Source organism: Mobula hypostoma, chromosome 7 (genome assembly GCF_963921235.1).
Source record: "Mobula hypostoma chromosome 7, sMobHyp1.1, whole genome shotgun sequence".
Lineage (NCBI taxonomy): Eukaryota > Metazoa > Chordata > Chondrichthyes > Myliobatiformes > Myliobatidae > Mobula > Mobula hypostoma.
The window spans coordinates 63,115-85,761 of NC_086103.1; the positions used below are offsets into that span (position 1 = coordinate 63,115).

The 22,647-nt window shown below is 44.6% G+C and overlaps 1 protein-coding gene across 5 annotated transcripts in view; it reads right to left on the reverse strand.

Moving 5' to 3' along the window:
* Positions 1-22,647, reverse strand: part of arap3 (ArfGAP with RhoGAP domain, ankyrin repeat and PH domain 3) — a 375,519-nt gene that overhangs the window by 35,686 nt on the left and 317,186 nt on the right. For all 5 annotated transcript variants that reach the window (XM_063052998.1, XM_063052993.1, XM_063052997.1 and 2 more), the window contains 3 exons: positions 12,457-12,582; positions 2,355-2,491; positions 808-893 (listed from right to left, as the gene is read on the reverse strand). In XM_063052998.1, the coding sequence (XP_062909068.1) occupies positions 808-893; positions 2,355-2,491; positions 12,457-12,582 (349 nt within the window). The remainder of the gene's footprint in view (positions 1-807; positions 894-2,354; positions 2,492-12,456; positions 12,583-22,647) is intronic.

Sequence of the window (22,647 nt, forward strand, 5' to 3'; positions counted from 1 at the left end):
ATGCTCCTGGCATTGACACACAAAGCCTTCAGGCGCTCTTTTACAACTCTCTTAGCCCTTATACAATTATGTTGAAAAGTGGCCCTTTTTGATGCTTGCCCTGGATTTGTTGGCCTGCCACTTTTACTTTTCTCCTTACTACTTTTTGCTTCTACCCTCACTTTACACTCTTCTGTCTCTCTGCACTGGTTCCCATCCCCCTGTTGTGAACTAATCTCCTCTCGCCTAGCCTCCTTAATTTGATTCCCACCCCCGAACCATTCTAGTTTAAAGTCACCTCAGTAGCCCTCGCCCAGGCACAGAAATCGATTAATGTGCCATAGTTATGCTAGTTTTGTGTATTCCCATCATCTTAACCGCAACCAGGCACGCTGACCTTGCCTCCAGACTATCACAGCTAGTTTATAAGCCTTATCCCAAGGGTGGTCTGATAAAACATAAGATACAGGGGAGGCAGTGGGAAGCACCAAAGAGACATTCTGTAACAATCAATAAACCAATTGATAGGTATCAAATGAACTTGTACGGTGTCTCAGGGATGGGTGTGTCTGCATCTGTGCCACCCCCACCAGCTGTCCCATACCTCTCCCACAGTGTTCCACCCTTGCCATTCCCAACATCCTTTGGTCCTGCCAGATTTACAGATTCGCTCTTCGCTCCATGTTGAGCTGTGCAAAAGTCTTAAGCACCCTAGCTATATAAATATATATACAAAATATATATATATGTGCCTCAGAATTTTTTACAGTACAGTATATGGTGACATATACATACTTCAATAATAAATTTATTTTGAACTTTTCTTACTGTACTGACGGTGTTTTCAGCTTCTTCTTAATACCAAGGTAAACCTTCAATGAGAAGACAGACCACTCCCGCTCAGGCTTGGAGCTCTGTAAGACAAGAGAAGTAGAAATCTCAAACATTTTGTGCTTATTAACTTTGACGGCCTGTGCTGTAATGTCTAACCTGTTGGGAATGTGGCTTTAGCTGCATCAAAAGATCATATCATTGTGTTGGCTGTGTTTCTTTCCCAGTTGTGACCCTAAGGAAATCAGAGTGGAAGTTCACAGCCACAACTCATCCCAGTGCAGCTGCCATTTCTCCATTTCCAATGCCCGCAATGTGCATGACACCTACCAGCAGAAAACTCTAACCTTCAGTTCACACTCACAGTTAAACCAGGGGCAATAATCCAGCAAGCAGCACCAGAGCTGAGGATCAAACCCAAGTCCCTGCAGCTATGTGGGAGTTGTATCCGGCATCAGGTGGCTATGGTCCAGGTCCAGGTCCAGGTCCAGGTCAATGGGACTTTGGCAGAGTAATAGTCCAGCATGGACTATGTGGGCTGAAGGGTCTCATTCTGTGCTGCATTTCTCTATGACACCATGTCATTCTGCTGCTCAGAGTACCGAGGCACTTAAGGGTCACAAACCTGAAACATTAACTGTGTCTCTCTCCATAGAGGCTACCAGACCTGCTGAGTACTAACCACATTGTCAACATTTATTTTGGATTTTTGGATTTATTTTATTTATACATAGAAGGCAGAATAGGTTCTTCTGGCCCAATGAGGCACACCACCCAACCATCCACCTATTTAACTCTCGGCTAATCACAGGAGGCTGGCAGGGTGGAGATACCTGTCCACCAGAGGTGTAAGGCACTCCTTTCCTCTTCTAGCCTGCAGGTCACTCTTGGGCAGGGTGTAGCATCTGCTTAGCCCCCGATCAGGGTTACGTGAAGCCATGGGAACAGGTGGTGGATGGTCATATGAGCAGCTGCTGCATATCACAAATCCTGGTGATGTGACCACTGACACTCGGCAGACAATCGCTGAAGAGTATCATTAATAGCTGGGTCATTTGTCTTGTAAAAACACTGCCCAGAAGAAAGCAATGGCAAACCACTTCTGTAGAAAAATCTGCCAAGAACAATCATGGTCATGGAAAGACCATGATCACCCATGTCATATGACATAGCACATAACAAATGGACGGACTAATCACAAGACAATTTGCAATGACCAATTAACCTGCTCACCGGTACATCTTTGGACTGTGGGAAGAAACCAGTGTAGCTGGAGGAAACCCTAAAGTCATAGGGAGAATGCAAAACCTCCTTACAGATGGTGCCAGAATTGAACTCTGAACTCTGGAACACCCTGAGCAGTAATGGCGCTACACCACCATGGTGTCCTATCTGCTGGTTTTAGATTTTATTTTCTGTCTAAGTTCTTTCCCAGAAAAGTACAAGGCACATGTTGTAACAAAGCTGGGCACTTCTCCTGAAATAACTTCATCTGCAATAGCAAAACCATCCCATTCACTTTTACACGATTTGTCAGAACTTACCTTTTTATCCTTAAACAGCAGCAGTTTACGATCACGCAGAACAAAATATCGCTCCTGGAACTTGTTTCCAGACAGGAGCTTTGGAGGTTCCTCTCGACATTTCAAGACCCCACACTTTGGAATGTCACTTTTACCTGCTGTCGTGCATTGAGATGAAGAAACAGAGAGTGAGTGTTTGTCATACGGGTTTGGAACAGTATTAACACACAATAGCAGGAGTGCCAGTATTCTGAAATGAGGTAGTACGGTGTGATTTCAATGCAAAGGTGAATAATTTGCTCACAAAGAGTGAATGCACATACACTTAATGGCCACTTTATTAGTTACCTCCAGTACTTAATAAAGTGGCCACTGAGTGTATGGTCGTGGTCTTCTGCTGCTGTAGCCCATCCACTTCAATGTTCATTCAGAGATGCTCTTCTATACACCACTGTTGTCACGTGTGATTATTTGAGTTACTATCGCCTTCCTGTCAGCTTGAACAATATGGCCATTCTCCTCTGACCTCTCTCATTAATGAGACATTTTTGCCCACGGAAATGCCATTCAGTGTTTTTTTTTGTTTCTTGCACCATTCTCAGTAAACTCTAGAGACTGTTGTGCATGGAAATCCCAAGAGGTCTGTCTTTGAGATACTCAAACCATGTTGTCTGGTACCAACAATCATTCCATTGTCAAAGTCACTTCAAACACATCTCCTCACCATTCTGATGTTTAGTCGAAACAACAACTGCACTCCTTGATCACACCTGCATGCTTTATGCATTAAATTGCTGCCACATGATTTGTTGATTGGATATTTGCATTAACAAGCAGGTGTACAACTGTACCTAATAAAGTGGCCCATGTGTAATGCTCTGGCTAAGAACACGTTTTATTGTATTTCTACTGCTAAGTTGTTAGGTATTTTGTTTCAGCAGCTTTCGTGCAAAACACAGTGTGTCCTGTTAGTTAAGCTTTATAGACTAGTGTTTTGTCTTCTGCTAAGATAAGGAGACACTTGCACAGTGTAGAAATGTTGTGTCGGCCAATCGGGTTTAGCTTGGTAATGTTCTGTAACATTCTGTCCAGTGGGATATCATGGAACATTTGAGAGAGCTGGATGGGATCAGATTTCTGAGGGACAGTGGTCTGGGATTGTCTATTTTGTTGGGACATGTTGGAAGAGAAGGAGGTGCAAGGGAGAGATCAAGGGAAGATGCTCAAAGAATCCCGCCCGAAAGAGAGACCCCATTGTAAGAAGTGCTTTGTGCAGATGAATGGTTCCATTGAGGAAGACCCAATTCTTTTGAGTTAGTTAGTTTGTTCAAAATGGTCTTCAAAAGAAGTTCAAACTGTTGCTGGTGTCTTTCATGCGGAACGTGGGTTCAGGGTGTAAGTCAGCAGTCCCCAACCACCCGACCGCAAAGCATGTGCTACGATATGATTTGGCGATATGAGTCAGCTGCACCTTTTTGAACTTGAATGCATGCGAGGTCATTACCCACGCATCATCCATGTCAGCGCGGGAAGATCAACTCCTTGAGCTTGCAAATGACGGCGGGCTGAGAAGTATGTTTGACATAACATCTCTGCTGGCATTCCGGATCAAAGTCAAGGCTAAATATCCTGAGATAGCCACGAGATCACTGAAAATGTTGCTTCCATTTCCAACATATCTCTGCGAAGCGGGCTTTTCTGCAATGAATGCAATGAAAACTAAATAGCGGAATAGACTGGACATAAGGAACCCTCTTCGAGTATCGCTGTCTCCCATCACCCTTTGATGGCACCGTCTTGTTGCAGGGAAACAAGCCCAGGGCTCCCACTGATCCAGTGATATTGGTGTGTTGCAATGACTTTATATGTTCATATGGGGAAAATATGTGCTGTGTGTTTAATATCCAAACGTTTCTTAAAATGTTATGATGCTATTGACTTATATAACCATATAACAATTACAGCACAGAAACGGGCCATCTCTGCCCTTCTAGTCCGTGCTGAACGCTACTCTCACCTAGTCCCGCCGACCTGCACTCAGCCCATAACCCTCCATTCCTTTCCTGTTCACATACCTATCCAATATTTCTTTAAATGATAATATTGAACCTGCCTCTACCACTTCTACTGGAAGTTCGTTCAACATTTACTTCAAGCTCCCCTGTCCTCCCTTGATAATTGACTTATCACTATATTCATGCGAGGAAAATACGCCCTGTGTGTTTAATATTAAATTTGTTAGATAAACCCTTTTAGAAACAAAATTGAGTGTATTAGCCACTTATCACCTATATTCCGGTCGTGATTAACACCCCCCCGGAACAGAATCACCAAAAACGATTTGTAGAAAAAAAATTGGCACGTACACGCATGTGCACACAGGTGCCTGCGCAAGGGTTCATGGTCATGGTAGTTTTTCTCAGGGTAAACACAAAGTATTTGACTGCTACTCTTGTCCATTGGCAACCCTACCCCTCCCCCACTGGGTCAGCCAGTCCACAAGAATATTGCCAATAACAAACTGGTCCGCGGTGCAAAAATGGTTGGGGACCCCTGGTGTAAGTAATCAAAGCAAAGCACAAGTCTACTCCAGAAACGAGCTCCAATGTTTATAAGCACATTCAGACTGGTTTAACTGTACTGGGCCCTTCTTCTTTCTTTTCTATTAATTGTTTGTTAAAGTTGAAATATCTGTAAATATACTTCCACTTTAATTTTATGCTCGTTTAAGGTCCGGTATTTTCTGTCGTACAATAATTTTTCATGGGGTAGCATTTACACAGCATTCACAGTAATTTCCTAATCGAAACATTCAAACTTTCCTGTTTGATTGAACCTGAATCATTCTGACCCTAGATTTTTATTGGTTATTGAAGGTGGCCTTCTCAGAATTCAGAAGAATGAGAGGAGATCTTATAGAAACATATAAAATTATGAAAGGGATAGACAATATAGAGACAGGAAAGTTGTTTCCATTGGTAGGTGAGACTAGAACTAGGGGACATAGCCTCAAGATTCGGAGGAGTAGACTTAAGATAGAGATGAGGAGGAACGGCTTTTCCCAGAGAGTTGTGAATCTGCGGAATTCTCTGCTCAATGATGCAGTGGAGGCTACCTCAGTAAATATATTTAAGACAAGGTTAGATAGATTTTTGCATAGTGGGGGAATTAAGGATTATGGGGAAAAGGCAAGTAGGTGGAGATGAGTCCATGGCCAGATGAGCCATGATCTTATTGAATGGCGGGGCAGGCTCGACAGACCAGATGGCCAACTGCTGTTCTTATTTCTAATGTTCTTATGCTCGGTCACGTAGCTGTTAGCCAGAGTTAGCTAACGAGCCTAATTTATTGCAAGCCACTGTGAAAGGGTTACAATTGAAAGTTGAGATAAAAGTGTGGACCACTGAAAAAATTGGAGAGGAGGTCAAAATCAGGCCATTCCATTATCTAAGTGGCAAAGTAAACTTGAAGAGGCATATGACCTTCTGCTCTCCTTATTCATCAAGATATGGCTTAGTATGTACATTTAAATGGAAGAGTCTAATGTTGGGATGTTATGTTGAAATTGTGTAAGATCTTGATGAGGGAAAACTTGGAGAATTGTGTGTAGTTCTGGTCACCTGCTTACAGGAAAGATATCAATAGGATTGAGAGATAACAGAGAAAATTTACAAGGATATTACTGGGACTTAAGGATCTGAGTAACAGGGTAAGTTTGAGCAGGTTAGGAGAATGAGAGATTTGATAGCTACCCCTCAACCACCAGGCTCTTGAACAAAAGGGGATAACCACACTCACTTGCCCTACCTTTGGGATGTTCCCACAACCAATGATCTCACTTTAAGGACTCTTTATCTCATTATTTCATGTTCTCATTATGTATTGCTATTTATGTATATTGGTATTTGCATATTTTTTTGTCTTCTGCACTATAGTTGACCTTTCTATGGTCCTGTTATAGTTACTATCCTATATATTTGCTGAGTATGCCCACAGGAAAATGAATATCACGTTTGTATGTGGTGACATATATGAACTCTGATAATAAACTTACGTTGAACTTTGTACGTTGAAGATTATGAGGGGTATAGATAGAATAAATGCAAGCAGGCATTGTCCACTGAAGTTGGGTGAGACTTGAACTAGAGGTCCATAAGAAGGTACCTTAAGACCATAAGACATAGGAGCAGATTTGGTCATCTGGTCCATCGAGTCTGCTCCACTATTCAATCATGGCTGATCCTATCTTTTTTCTCCTCCTCAACCCCAGTTCCTAGCTATTTCTCCATAACCTTTGATGCCATGTCAAATCAAGAACCTATCAATCTCTGTCTTAAATATACCTAATGACCTGGTCTACACAGCTGCATGTGGCAACAAATTCAACAAATTCACCACCCTTTGCCTAAACAAATTTCTCCGCAACTCTGTTTTGAAAGGGTGCCCCTCTATCCTGAAGCCATGTCCTCTTGTCCTAGACTCTCTCACCATGGGAATCACCCTTTCCATATCTACTCCGTTTAGGCCTTTCAACATTCAAAAGGTTTCAATGACAGCCCCCTCATTCTTCTGAATTCCAGTGAGTACGGACCCAGAGTCATCAAACGTTCCTTGTATGATAACCCTTTCATTCCTGGAATCATCCTTGTGAACCTCCTCTGGACCCTCTCTGATAGTACATATTTTCTAAGATGAGGGGCTCAAAATTGTTCCCAATACTCAAGGTGAGGCCTCACCAGTGTATTATAAAGCCTCAGCATCACATCCTTGCTCTTGTATTCTAAGGTCATAGGTTACGGGTGAAGGTGAAATATTTAAGGGGAACCTGAACAGCATTTTCTTCACTCAGAGGGTGGTGCAAGTGTGGAATAAGCTACTAACAGAAGCGTTTGAGGTTTGTTTGCAAATTTTGAGGTATTTACATAACAAAGTGGGCAGACTGTGTACGGCAGGGGTCCGCAACGCTTTCTTACACTGCAGTCTGGTTTAATATTGACAATATTCTTGCGGACTGGCTGACCGGGGGTGGGGGTGCGGTATTCAAGTAGGGTTAAGCTCACTCAACATGTCTTTTACAGTTAGGGTTGCCAACTTTCTCACTCCCAAATAAGGGACAAAAGTAGCAGTCAAATCCCGGGATACTTTACCCCAGGAAAGTCTACCATGGCCATGGAGCCTTGCGCGGGCACCTGTGTGCGCATGCGTGATGTGCGCATGTGATGTACGCATGCGCGTACGTGCCAGTTTTTCCCCCCACAAATCCATTTTGCCTTCATCTTCCCGACTATACTGTACATACGTTATTTCCACTTTATATAGGCTGTGTATTTATCATATCATTCCTGCTTTTACTATATGTTAGTGTCATTTATTTTCGGTTTTATGTGTAATAGAACATAGAACATAGAAAAGTACATCACAGTACAGGCTCTTCGGCCCACAATGTTGTGCCAACCCTCAAACCCTGCCTCCCATATAAGCCCCCACCTTAAATTCCTCCATATACCTGTCTAGTAGTCTCTTAAACTTCACTAGTGTATCTGCCTCCACCACTGACTCAAGCAGTGCATTCCATGCACCAACCACTCTCTGAGTAAAAAACCTTTCTCTAATATCCCCCTTGAACTTCCCACCCCTTACCTTAAAGCCATGTCCTCTTGTATTGAGCAGTGGTGCCCTGGGGAAGAGGCACTGGCTATCCACTCTATCTATTCCTCTTATTATCTTGTACACCTCTATCATGTCTCCTCTCATCCAAAGAGTAAAGCCCTAGCTCTCTTAATCTCTGATCATAACGCATTAGGGTTAGGGTTATCACGAAACGTAGAGGTCCCAGAACAGGTCCTTGTGGGACACCACTAGTCACAATGTTATTTGGTATGATTTGGTAGGTTATTTTTTGGGTCTGGGAACACTCAAAAAATTTTTCCCATATAAATTAATGGTAATTGCTTCTTCGCTTTACGCCACTTTGGCATGAAAGTTTTCATAGGAACGCTCTACCTTAGCGGGGGAAATACGGGACAAGGGCGGTCCAGTATGGGACAAACCAATTCAACCCAAGATACGGGATGTCATGACGAATACAGGACAGTTGGCAACCCTATGTTCAAGTTCAACAGTGCGTGACAGCTGACTCATATCGTTTCCTCACAGCCCGGTAGCACATGCTTTGTGGCCCGGTACTGGTCCGCAGCCTGGTGGTTGGGGACCGCTGGTGTACGGAGACCTATTGTTATGAGCCCTACAGGCCTCTGCACATTGAGCATTGTGCTTTCTGTTTAATCTTGTCAAGTTATTTTGACTGGCATGGGTTTATCATGTATTGTGATTATATAATCACAATGCGCATGTGCCAGTCGTGCATGCAGCCTGGTACAGCCATTCCGATCTATTCTTACTTTCTTCTTCTTACTTTTTAATTTACGTTATTTTTTGTATTTTTTTTCTCACAGTAACACGTCGAAGCTGCACCCTCTCTAACATGCTGGTAGAGAGAGTTTTATTTGGGTTTTCTTTAGCGCTGGAAATGGTTACATCCCGACACGCGGGACAGAAGCAAGGTCGCTTTGTGTATTCCACGGACCAGCAAATACCGGCCGGCTTAGCGAACAGAGCGGCAGACACCCCTGCTGAAATCCGGAGGAAAACACACAGAGGGGGATCACAAAGCCGAAGAAAGAGGACTGGGTCGAGACAACAGAGACTTTTGGAGAAGAGGAGTTCGGTGGGTAATACCGTTCCAGCTGACCGGAAGTGCACTGAGAGCGGTAAGTGTAAAGGAGTTGGTGCTTACTGTTCTGGCTAACAACGGATGGTGCAATCCGGGGTATATTACGATCAAGGAATGTGTTTACAGACTGGATACTTAACTTTTTACTGTTGGACTTCGGCCACATTCCACTGTGATACAACACTTGGCGGTACGGGAGGTCGTTCCTGCCTGTGGCCATCAAACGTACAGCTCCTCCGGTGGAGGGTCAGACACCCTGAGCCAATAGACTGGTCCTGGACTTATTTTCTATCGGCATAGTTTGCCTTTTGGTGTTTGATTGTTGGGGTTTTTTGTATTGCTATATTTACGCTCTATTCTTGGTTGGGCGGCTGTAACGAAACCAAATTTCCCTCGAGATTAATAAAGTATATCTATCTATCTAAAGAGGACTTCCAATTAGTACTTATCATGGGATTCTTGAGTTTCAAGAATGATTCATCTCACGTGTTGCTTGGTCAATGGTATGTTGGGATTCCTATGAATAAACTCTTTTTTCTGTGTCTAGTCTACCTGGGAGTCTGTCATTCCTCTGCACCTGGGTTCAGTCATTTGTCAGCGCACACCGTAACACCTATGGTCCAAGCGTGGTTTGACGGATCAAGGTAGAGGAATACTTCAGCATGGACTAGATGGACTGAAGGGCCTGTTTCTGCACTGTAGTGCTCTGTGACTCTTTGCCCATGCTCTTATCTTGAGTAACACAGTAGTCAGACAAACTTGAGTTCACTACCGATTTCCAGTACTCACTGTATAAAGCTGACATATTTGTCCTATATCTGTATGCATTTCCACTGGGGTTTCAACATCCTCTCTATCCCCTAGACATACAGGCACAGTAAGTGAAGTGGCTACTGTAAATGACTAAATGGAGCTGACTGAGAGGGCAGGGTTTGGGGGTTGTGAAGTGTTGATGAAGTTGTGAGACAGAGTAGGGAATGGGACTGATGGAATTTCTCTGACGTTCAGTGTGGACTCCATGGGTGACACAGTAGCATAGCATTTAGCACCATCACTCTTTACCACCAGCGATCACCGATCGAGGTTTGATTCCTGCCACTGTCTGCAAGGAGTTTGTATGTTCTCCCCGTAACCATGTAGGTTTCCTCCGGGTGCTCAGATTTCTTCCCACATTCCAAAGACTTAGGGATCTTAAGGTGAGCAAGTTGTGGGCCTGCTAAATTGGCAATCAAAGCATGGCACACTTGCGGGCTGCCCCCAGCACAATCCTTGGACTCCGTTGGTCGTTGGTGAAAAATGACATGTGTCACTGTACGTTTTGATATTTTGACATGCATGTGACAAATAATACTAATCTTTAAAAATGCTCTTTAATCAGTGGGCACATGGCATCTTCCATCTTGGAAGGAAATATGAGATATGATAAAGAGTTGAACACTACCTCATTACTTGTTTTATTTTTGCACTACTTATATAATTTAACATATATATTCTGTATATCACAGCTTTTCCCCTCTATTATTATGTATTGCATTGTACTGCTTCCACAAAGACAACAAATTTCACAACATATGCTGGTAATATTAAACCTGATACTGAAAAATCAGTCCATGTAACAGAGATTTTAAAAATATGCAGAAAAAGAATTAATATCTGCTCCAGAGCAAAAATGAAGCACAATTGTTACATCTTAGAGTACTCAATATTACTACTTAGCCACTCAACAGCAACTAAGATTCTCGGGACACCGTGCGGTGCAATGATATTATTAGGCATGAGAATGTCACTGTGACAGAGCTCAGCTTACAGCAGTTTCACTTTGAGCCTATAACACACAAGCTGCTGCTCAATATTAACACAGACAGGAGTTCTCTCAGTTCTGTTGCTGAATGGGAATTAATATCAGGTAGGGAACAATCCGACAGAATGTGCTAACAATATGAACTGTTCAGCAACATCTCACCAAACAGAACCCCAAATTTTATTCTACACAAAACTGAGCAGAAGTTCAGCATTAATGACGTATGAGTTAACAAAGATCTGTTGACCATCTGTTCCACACTCTACCTAAGTTTTCGATTCCTGCAGATACAATAACTAACATTGAATTGTAGCTAGAGCCCTTTTCAGAATTCCCCTAAGGATAACTTGCAGATTAAGTTGGTAGCAATGTTAGCACTCATTTTGAGAGAACTAAAATAACCAGTAATGAAGTAATGCTAAGGCTTGGTCAGACTGCATTTGGAGTACTGTGAACTGTTCTGGGCCACATATCCAAGAGAGAATGTGCTGGCGTTGGAGAAGTCTAGAGGAGGTTCATGAGAATTATCTTGGTAATGAAGTTGTTAAAATGAGTACATGTCTAGATCCGTCAAACATCATTATATGAGCAGAGTTTGATGGCTCTAGACCTGTACTCACTGGAGTTTAGAAGAATGAGGAGAGATTTGATAGAGGTATATAAAATTATGATGGGTATACATAGAGTGAATGCAAGCAGGCTTTTTCCACTGAGGCAAGGGGAGAAAAAAACCAGAGGACATGGGTTAAGGGTGAGGGGGGTAAAGTTTAAAGGGAACATTAGGGGGGGCTTCTTCACACAGAGAGTGGTGGGAGTATGGAATGAGCTGCCAGATGAGGTGGTAAATGCGGGTTCTTTTTTAACATTTAAGAATAAGTTGGACAGATACATGGATGGGAGGTGTATGGAGGGATATGGTCCGTGTGCAGGTCAGTGGGACTAGGCAGAAAATGGTTCGGCACAGCCAAGAAGGGCCAAAAGGCCTGTTTCTGTGCTGTAGTTTCTATGGTTCTATGGGATTTCATTGAAGCCTACTGAATATTGTAAGGACTAGATAGAGTGACTTTGGAGATGTTTTCAGCAGTGAGAGAATCTAGGATCAGAGGGCACAGCCTCAGAATAGAAGGACATCCTTTTAGAACAGATATAGGAGGAATTTCTTTTGCCAGATAATCTGTTGAATTCATTCCCACAAGTGAACATTGAGGCCAAGTAATTGGGTATATTTAAAGCAGAGGTTGTAAGGTTCTTGATTAGTAAGGGCTTCAAAGGTTATGGACAGGAGGCAGGAGAATGGGAATAAGAGGGGAAATAAATCAGCCATAATAGAATGGCAAAGCAGACTCCATGATCTGAATGGGCTAATTCAGCTCCAATGTCTTACGGTATTTTCAGTGGTGAGGGCAGTTAGTTAACTTATGCCAATGTCCAGCTTGATTTTCAATCAGAATGTTCGCAAAGGAAGTCCAACATTCATTAACTGTTAGGTGACAAGGCCACACACACAGAGCATTGTTGCTTTGTCACAGCCACTGTGTGTGGTGTACTACCTGCCCCCCTCCATGGTCACATTTGTCATTAGTCCTTACCTGAGTACAGATTTCCTCCTTCTTCAGGGAGTTTCTTCACTACCAGATAAGCTGAGCTGGGCTCTGCGAGCTTACACCATTGGAGGGCTTGTTCCAGAACCTTCTCCTTGGGGTGGAGAGGCCTCTCTGCAGAGATGAGCAAATGTTATTGAAAAGAACAAAAACTGAGTAGCAAACACAGGCTCTCACAACCACATAAGTACAGGAGGCCAACAACAGTGTGGAGTCACCTGGATATGGGTATAAGTGATACTTACCGCATTTGTCTGCGACCATATCCCTCTGATGTCCAGAAACCTGTGAATCTGTTTTCTTTATTCAGATTTCTGGATATTAGAGGAATAAAGGGAGCTGAGATGAGGGCAGGAAATCCAAGTGGAGGTAGAAGATCAGACTCAGTCCTGTTGACTAGTGGAGCAGACTGATGGGGCTAGACGGTCTCAGCAATTGTTCATATCCATACCATTACCTCACAGCCAAAGGATGCCCTGACGCATCTACAGGCAACTGAGGAACCTCCAGTGTACAGTACTGTGCAAAAGTCTTAGGCACATATACTGTATATAGCTAGGGTGCATAAGACTTTTGCACTGTACTGTAGTAATTTTATGTACAGTATTCCATTTTACTGCAGCCACAAAGCTAAAACAAATTTCATGACATATGGGAGTGATGATAAACCTGATTCTGATATGGATCTCTATTGAGGACTGAGAGTGGGAAGGGAGTAGGGAGAGGGGATTTACTAACACTTTCTGTGCTCCACATTGTTAAATACAGACCTGTGCAAAAGTCTTAAGCACCCTAGCTTTATATATGTGCCTAAAACTTTTGCACCATCAAAAGTTTGTGAAACCTGAGCACCCAGAGAAAACCTGCGTGGTTATGGGGAGAACATACAAGCTCCTTGCAGACAGTGGCAGGAATCAAACCTCAATCGGTGATCACTGGCATTATAGAGTGATGGTATTTATGAACCATCATGTCTTCATTTTAATGATCCTTGCAATATTTTTAAAAATTTTGATAGCCTTGTTTTCACAATTACAATATTTGACTATTATATTGAGCCTGTGAGGCAGATTCTCATCATTTGCAGAAGCTTTTCTAGCATGCACATTATATTGTGTCCCTTACTCTGTACTCCTTCATGGAGAAGATTTAATCCCTGTCTCAATGGAGGGGAATAAACTGTTGGTGTTTATGGCTGAGACCCTTTAACAGGACTGAACAGGAAGCAGGCAGAAGTCAAAATAAGCCACAAATGAATCCTGTTTCCTTTCCAATTCTGATTAAATGTTTTGGCTGTAACATTAACTGTTTATTCCCCTCCATGGATGCTGCCTGACCTGCTGAGTTCCTCCATTTTATGTGCATTGCACAAGACTTCTAGCATCTGCAGAATCTCTTGTGTTTGTTAATCCTTTTCCTCCCTGACAGTTCCCTTCATCATGAATGGAAAGAGTTTAAATCAGCAAGCTCAATGTAGGGCACTCTTTTTGAGTTCTGCACTAACAATTCAATGACTGCTATCAATCAATTGGTACTTCCAATCTGAATTAGCATGGCCAATCAATGCAGCAATTGGACAGCAGGTGGAGCTCAAGCACCTGATTTGAGAATGGGTCAGGGTCAAAGTGCAAGATATTAGGTATCTTGTGCAAGATATTATTACCTCTGCTTTAAATATACCCAATTACTTGGCCTCAATGTTCACTTGTGGGAATGAATTCAACAGATTATCTGGCAAAAGAAATTCCTCCTATATCTGTTCTAAAAGGATGTCCTTCTATTCTGAGGCTGTGCCCTCTGATCCTAGATTCTCTCACTGCTGAAAACATCTCCAAAGTCACTCTATCTAGTCCTTACAATATTCAGTAGGCTTCAATGAAATCCCATAGAACCATAGAAACTACAGCACAGAAACAGGCCTTTTGGCCCTTCTTGGCTGTGCCGAACCATTTTCTGCCTAGTCCCACTGACCTGCACACGGACCATATCCCTCCATACACCTCCCATCCATGTATCTGTCCAATTTATTCTTAAATGTTAAAAAAGAACCCGCATTTACCACCTCGTCTGGCAGCTCATTCCATACTCCCACCACTCTCTGTGTGAAGAAGCCCCCCCAATGTTCCCTTTAAACTTTTCCCCCCTCACCCTTAACCCATGTCCTCTGGTTTTTTCCTCCCCTTGCCTCAGTGGAAAAAGCCTGCTTGCATTCACTCAATGTATACCCATCATAATTTTATATACCTCTATCAAATCTCTCCTCATTCTTATACGCTCCAGGGAATAAAGTCCTAACCTATTCAACCTTTCTCTGTAACTGAGTTTCTCAAGTCCCGGCAACATCCTTGTAAACCTTCTCTGCACTCTTTCAACCTTATTTATATCCTTCCTGTAATATAGTGACCAAAACTGAACACAATACTCCACATTCGGCCTCACCAATGCCTTATACAACCTCATCATAACATTCCAGCTCTTATACTCAATACTTCAATTAATAAAGGCCAATGTACCAAATTACGACCCTATCTACCTGTGACGACACTTTTAGGAAATTTTGTATCTGTATTCCCAGATCCCTCTGTTCCACTGCACTCCTCAGTGCCTTACCATTAACCCTGTATGTTCTACGTTGGTTTGTCCTTCCAACGTGCAATACCTCACACTTGTCAGTATTAAACTCCATCTGCCATTTTTCAGCCCATTTTTCCAGCTGCTCCAAGTCCCTCTGCAGGCTCTGAAAACTTTCCTCACTGTCTACTACACCTCCAATCTTTGTATCATCAGCAAATTTGCTGATCCAATTTACCACATTATCATCCAGATCATTGATATAGATGACAAATAACAATGGACCCAGCACTGATCCCTGTGGCACACCACTAGTCACAGGCCTCCACTCAGAGAAGCAATTCTCTACCACCACTCTCTGGCTTCTTCCATCGAGCCAAAGTCTAATCCAATTTACCACCTCTCCATGTATACCTAGCGACTGAATTTTCCTAACTAACCTCCCATGCGGGACCTTGTCAAAGGCCTTACTGAAGTCCATGTAGACAATATCCCTGCCTTCCCTTCATCCACTTTCCTGGTAACCTCCTCGAAAAACTCCAACAGATTGGTCAAACATGACCTACCATACACAAAGCCATGTTGACTCTCCCTAATAAGCCCCTGTCTATCCAAATGCTTGTAGATTCTGTCTCTTAGTACTCCCTCCAATAGCTTACCTACTACTGACGTTAAACTCACCGGCCTATAATTTCCCGGATTACTTTTCGATCCTTTTTTAAACAACGGAACAACATGAGCCACTCTCCAATCCTCCGGCACTTCACCCGGAGACAGCGACATTTTAAATATTTCTGCCAGGGCCCCCACAATTTCAACACTAGTCTTCTTCAAGGTCCGAGGGAACACTCTGTCAGGTCCCGGGGATTTATCCACTTTAATTTTCCTCAAGACAGCAAGCACCTCCTCCTTTTCAATCTGTACAGTTTCAGTGGTCTCACTACTTGATTCCCTCAATTCCATAGATTTCATGCCAGCTTCCTTAGTAAATACAGACGCAAAAAACCTATTTAAGATCTCCCCCATTTCCTTTGGTTCCGCACAAAGCCGACCACTCTGATCTTCAAGAGGACCAATTTTATCCCTTACAATCCTTTTGCTCTTAATATACTTGTAAAAGCTCTTTGGATTATCCTTCACTTTGACTGCTAAGGCAACCTCATGTCTTCTTTTAGCCCTCCTGATTTCTTTCTTAAGTATTTTCTTGCACTTCTTATACTCCTCAAGCACCTGATTTACCCCGTTTCCTATACATTTCATACAACTCCCTCTTCTTCTTTATCAGTGTTGCAATATCCCTTGAGAACCAAGGTTCCTTATTCCTATTCAATTTGCCTTTAATCCTGACAGGAACATACAAACTCTGCACTCTCAAAATTTCCCCTTTGAAGGCTTCCCACCTACCAATCACATCTTTGCCAGAGAACAACCTGTCCCAATCCACGCTTTTTAGATCCTTTCTCATTTCTTCAAATTTGGCCTTCTTCCAGTTCAGAACCTCAACCCTAGGACCAGATCTATCCTTGTCCATGATCAAATTGAAACTGATGGTGTTATGATCACTGGAACCAACGTGCTCCCCTACACAGACTTCTGTCACTTGCCCTAATTCGTTACCTAACAGGAGATCCAATATTGCATCCCCTCTAGTTGGTCCCTCTAAATATTGATTTAGAAAACTTTCCTGAACACATTTTACAAACTCTAAACCATCTAGACCCCTAACAGTATGGGAGTCCCAATCAATGTATGGAAAATTAAAATCCCCTACCACCACAACTTTATGTTTCCTGCAGTTGCCTGCTATCTCTCTGCAGATTTGCTCTTCCAAGTCTCGTTGACTATTGGGTGGTGTGTAATACAATCCCATTAATGTGGCCATACCTTTCCTGTTTCTCAGCTCCACCCATAAGGACTCAGTAGACAAGCCCTCTAATCTGTCCTGCCTGAGTACTGCTGTAATATTTTCCCTAACAAGCAATGCTACTCCCCCACCTTTCATTCCTCTACCTCGATCACATCTGAAACATCGGAACCCTGGAATATTAAGCTGCCAGTCCTGCCCCTCCTGTAGCCAAGTTTCACTAATTGCTACAACATCATAATTCCACGTGTCAATCCACACCCTCAACTCATCCGCCTTCCCCGCAATACTCCTAGCATTGAAATATATACACCTCAGAAGATTTTTACCACCACTCACAACCTTTCTATCAGCGGATTTGCTTAATCTTTCAACATCATTTATTTTCACCCCAGCCACACTGTCAGCTCTGGCACTCTGGTTCCCATCCCCCTGCAAATCTAGTTTAAAGCCTCCCCAACAGCACTAACAAACCTCCGTGAAAGGATATTGGTCCCCCTGTGGTTCAAGTGTAACCTGTCCCTCTTGTACAGGTCCCACCTGCCCCAGAAGAGGTCCCAATGATCCTGAAATCTGAAACCCTGCCCCCTACACCAGTTCCTCAGCCACTTGTTCCTCCTCCAGAGCATCCTATTCCTACCCTCACTGGCGCCTAGCACAGGTAGCAATCCTGAGATTACCAGCCTTGAGGTCCTGCTTTTCAACTTCCTACCAAGCTCTCTATACTCACTGTCCAGGACCTCTTCACTCTTCCTTGCTATGTCATTGGTACCAATGTGCACCACGACATCTGGCTGGTCACTCTCTCACTTCAGAATGTCATGCAATCGATCAGAGACATCCTTGACCCTGGCACCTGGGAGGCAACAAACCATCCTGGATTCTCTGTCACGACCACAGAACCTTCTATCTGCACCTCTAACTATCGAGTCCCCTATCACTACCGCTCTCCTCCTTTTCCCCCTTCCCTTCTGCACTGCAGAGCCAGACTCAGTGCCAGAGATCCGGCTACTGCAGCTAGTCCCAGGTAAGTCATCCCCCCCAACAGTATCCAATGCGGTATACTTGTTGTTGAGGGGAATGGCCACAGGGGAACCCTACTCTGCCTGCCCTTTCCTCTTCCCTCGCCTGACAGTGACCCAATTTCCTGTCCTCTGCTCCTTTGGCGTAACTACCTCCCTGTAGCTACGATCTATAATCTCCTCATTCTCCCGAATGATCCGCAGGTCATCTAGCTCCTGCTCCAGTTCCCTAACGTGGTTTGTCAGGAGCTGCAGCTGGATGCACTTCTTGCAGGTGTCGTTGTCAGGGACACCGGAGGGCTCCCTGACTTCCCACATCCTGCAAAGGAGCATTCCAACATCCTGCCTGGCATTCTCACTGCACTAAACAATCTGAACAAAGAACTTACCGGAACCTACCCTGGCCTCTGCCTGTTCTCGCCAAAGCCGTCCCACTCTGACTCAGTCCACTCCGACGATGGCTGCTACAACGATGGCCGCTGTATATGGTGGTCTGTTTTTTAAACCTTGGCACGCTACATCACGTGCCTGCGCAGTGCAGACCCTTCTCCCCGAGCAGTGTTTAAAAAAAAGACTTTTTCTACCTGATTTCTTCACTCCTTCTCAGCTGCTTACTTCGACTGAAACAAGAACCGTTGAAAATTTCTCTTTTATGCTGTGAATGTGGTAGCTAAGTTGTGCACAAAGAATATAATGTTGGTTGGATAATCAGCTTTTGATACTGGTTGAGAGCTGGATCCTAATCAGACACTAAGGAGAAGCCTCAACATACTTTATACTTTATTGTTCCCAAACAATTGATACTAGAACATACAATCTTCATAGCGATATTTGATTCTGCGCTTCCTGCTTCCTGAATTACAAATTAATAGTAAATATTAAAAATTTAAGTTATAAATCATAAATAGAAAAATTAGAAAAACGGAAAGTAAGGTAGTACAAAAATACTGAGATGCAGGTCCGGATATTTCGAGGGTACGGCCCAGATCCGGGTCAGGATCCGTTCAGCAGTCTTATCACAGTTGGAAAGAAGCTGTTCCTGAATCTGGCCGTACGAGTCTTCAAGCTCCTGAGCCTTCTCCCGGAGGGAAGAGGGACGAAAAGTGTGTTGGCTGGATAGGTCGTGTCCTTGATTATCCTGGCAGCACTGCTCCGACGGCATGCAGTGTAAAGTGAGTGCAAGGATGGAAGGTTGGTTTGTGTGATGTGCTGTGCCGTGTTCACGATCTTCTGCGGCTTCTTCCGGTCTTGGACAGGACAACTTCCACACCAGCTTGTGATGCACCCTAGAAGAATGCTTTCTACGGTGCATCTATAAAAATTAGTGAGGGTTTTAGGGGACAGGCCAAATTTCTTTAGTTTTCTCAGGAAGTAAAGGCGCTGGTGGGCCTTCTTGGCAGTGGACTCTGCTTGGTTGGACCAAGTCAGGTCATTTGTGATATTGACCCCGAGGAACATAAAGCTTTTGACCGGTTCCACTTGCGCACCACCGATGTAAACTGGGCCGTGCAGTCCGCTACTCCTTCTGAAGTCTACAACTAATTCCTTCGTCTTGCTGATGTTGAGGGATAGGTTATTGTCTTCGCACTATGCCACCAGGTTCTTACTTTCCTCTCTGTACTCAAACTCATCATTACGCAAGATACGGCCTACAATTGTTGTGTCATCAGCAAACTTACATATTGAGTTTGATGGAAACTTGGCTACACAATCATGGGTGTACAGTGAGTACAGCAGGGGGCTAAGTACACAGCCTTGTGGGGCACCAGTGCTCAGAGTGATTGTAGAGGAGAGCTTGTTCCCTGTTTTTACAGCCTGGGTCCTGTCTGTGAGGAAGTTGAAGATCCAGCTGCAGATCTGAGTGCCAAGGCCTAGGTTCCGGAGCTTAGGAATCAGTTTATTTGGAATGTTGGTATTAAAGGCAGAGCTGTAGTCAATGAAGAGGAGCTTTACGTATGCGTCTTTATTCTCCAGGTGTTCTAAGGAGGAATGTAGGGCCAGAGAGATGGCATCTGCCGTTGACCTGTTGCTCCGGTAGGTGAATTGCAAAGCGTCCAGTTTGGCCAGTAGGCTGTGGTGGATGTGTGCCATAACCAATCACTCGAAGCACTTCATAGCAATTGATGTCAGAGCCACAGGTTGATAGCCATTCAAGCATGCCACCTTGCTCTTCTTCGGCACTGGGATTATTGTTGCCTTCTTAAAACACAAGGGGATCTTAGACTGAAGCAAGGAGCAGTTGAAGATGTCAGCAAACACTCCAGCTAGCTCGCTTGCACAGGCCCGGAGAACCCGTCCTGGGACGCCATCTGGGCCCATCGCCTTCCTTGGATTTATCTTCAGGAGGGCCCTTCTAACATCCTCCTCGGTGACGATAAATCTCGATGCCACCAGGTCGGGTTCATCCGGAGGGAGCGGGACGCTCCTCTTCTGTTTGAATCTTGTGTAGGATACGTTAAGTTCGTCAGGAAGAGAAGCGTCACAGTTATTGATATTCCCAGCCTTTTCTTTGCGCCCAGTGATCTCATTTAGACCCTGCCATAGTCTACTGGCATCCCTCCGGTTAGCCTGGGCTTCCAACTTGGCTCGATATTGCCTCTTGGCGCCCTTAATGGCTTTCCAGAGTTCACGCCTGGATTCCAAGTAGCTACTGGTATCCCCGGACCTAAAAGGTGCAGCTCTAGCCTTCAAAAGGAACTTGACCTCATAATTCATCCAAGGTTTCCGGTTAGGGAACACCCGGATCGTCTTGGAGACACACAGTCCTCCGTGCATTTCCAAATAAAGTCCGTGACAGCTGAGGCATACTCATCGAGGTTAGCTGCCGAGTCCTTGAATACTAACCAGTCCACCATTTCAAAGCAGTCACGGAGGACCTCATCCATTTCCTCCGTCCAACGGACACTACTTTTGACACCGTGACCTCCCGCTTCAGTTTCTGTTTGTAAGCGGGGAGGAGTACGGCCTGATGGTCCAATTTTCCAAAGTGAGGTCGTGGGATAGAACGGTAGGCATCCTTGACTGCTGTGTAGCAGTGGTCAAGTATATTCGGGCCTCTAGTGGGGCAGAAGACATGTTGGTATAACTTTGGCAGTGCCCTTCTGAGGTTGGCCTGGTTAAAGTCCCCGGCTGTAATGAGCAAAGCTTCCGGATACCTGGTCTCAAGTTCACTGATGTTGGCATACGGTATGTTCAAAGCACACTCCACGTCCGCCTGGGGGGGAATATAGACCGCTGTCAGTATGACCAAGGTGAATTCCTGTGGCAGATAGTAAGGACGACACTTCACCGACAGGTGTTCCAGGTCCGGGCTGCAGGAGCTTGTAAGTGCCACTGTGTCCGAGCACCACGCAGTGTTGATCAGTAGGCAGACACCACCTCCCCTCATCTTGCCCGAAGACGCCATGCAGTCTATCCGATGGATTGAAAATCCCTCCGGTCGGATGGCACAGTCAGGGGTGGCAGGGAGGGCCAGGTCTTGGTGAAACAGAATACACAGCAGTTCTTCATTTCCCTGCAGTGGGTGAGTCTCCCTTTAAGATCATCCACCTTGTTCTCTATGGCTTGCACATTAGCTACTAGGGTGGTGGGCATAGGGACCCCGAAGCCTCTCAGCTTCAATCAGACCAGCAGCCCAGCTCTTTTCCCACGCTTCCTCAGTAAATAGTACATCTTTCCAGGTTTCCATGGATGCAGTGTGTTGTCAGCTCTTTGATGTTGGTGGACGCATTCCGCGGGAATCGATCAGCCGGTCCCGTCGTCGTGCACTCCGGGTCAGGCTGAGTAACTGGGGAGGCTCCACTGCCACTTCCAGCTGCCCCTGGCTGTCGATTGGGTCGGGCCCCGAAGCCGACACTTAATCCTGGAGGGCCGGGCCCCTGGCTGAAACAGATCCATAAACTGAGTCACAGTTGCGGAGGCCTCCACTCCAGCCGAGCCTCGGGTTCTATTTCCGAGATCGGCGGCAAAGGCCTCACTTCCGGCAGCTGTGGATGTCCACCAATGGGGCTTTACGGTGGTCGGTCCGGGGAAGTATCTGGGGCACCTTGAGGTCTCCGCCGTCACTTCTGTGTGGTCGTCTGCTCCGGAGAGGTGCTGGTCAGAATGGGCCGTGCCTCCAAACTCTCTGGCATGGTAGCAGGCCGTGGGTCTCCGGGAACGAGGTGGGCCTCGCTGGTCGGGTCCAGGTGCGGTCCAGAGTTTAAGAAGCAATTCTGGCGTGGTGGTCTCCAGCTGGGTCAGTAGCTTTGCCAGGGTGTTGTTGATCTTGCTAGCTGTAGCAGGTTGAAGGTTCAGAAGGGTTTCTTGGGTATAGGATAGTGGAGAGGGCAGTTTGATCGGGACAGCACGCGCAGAGTCGCCAGTTACCGGCGCCATCTTACTATACATTGAAATTGTACCATCGCATCTTGAAGAGACAGAAGGTTTAATTCCTTCTGTCCCTTCCAAGCACATTGCCAGAGAATGAGCCTCGACTAAAATAAAATACACTGGAATTTCCCAAAAATTTAAACCAGGCCTTGAGCAGCTGACTGGTTCTGTCCAGCATGCTAATGCTCTTTCCCAAGACATCTACTTGCTCTAACTGTTGCTCTTTTTAATTGTAAAAGTGGCTGTTGCTACATATCGCATTCCCCCCATATATTTACCTAGATTTTTAATATTTGAATGGTAACAGCTTGCCTTCATTTACCCTCTCTCCTCAACTCTGTTCTAATAAAA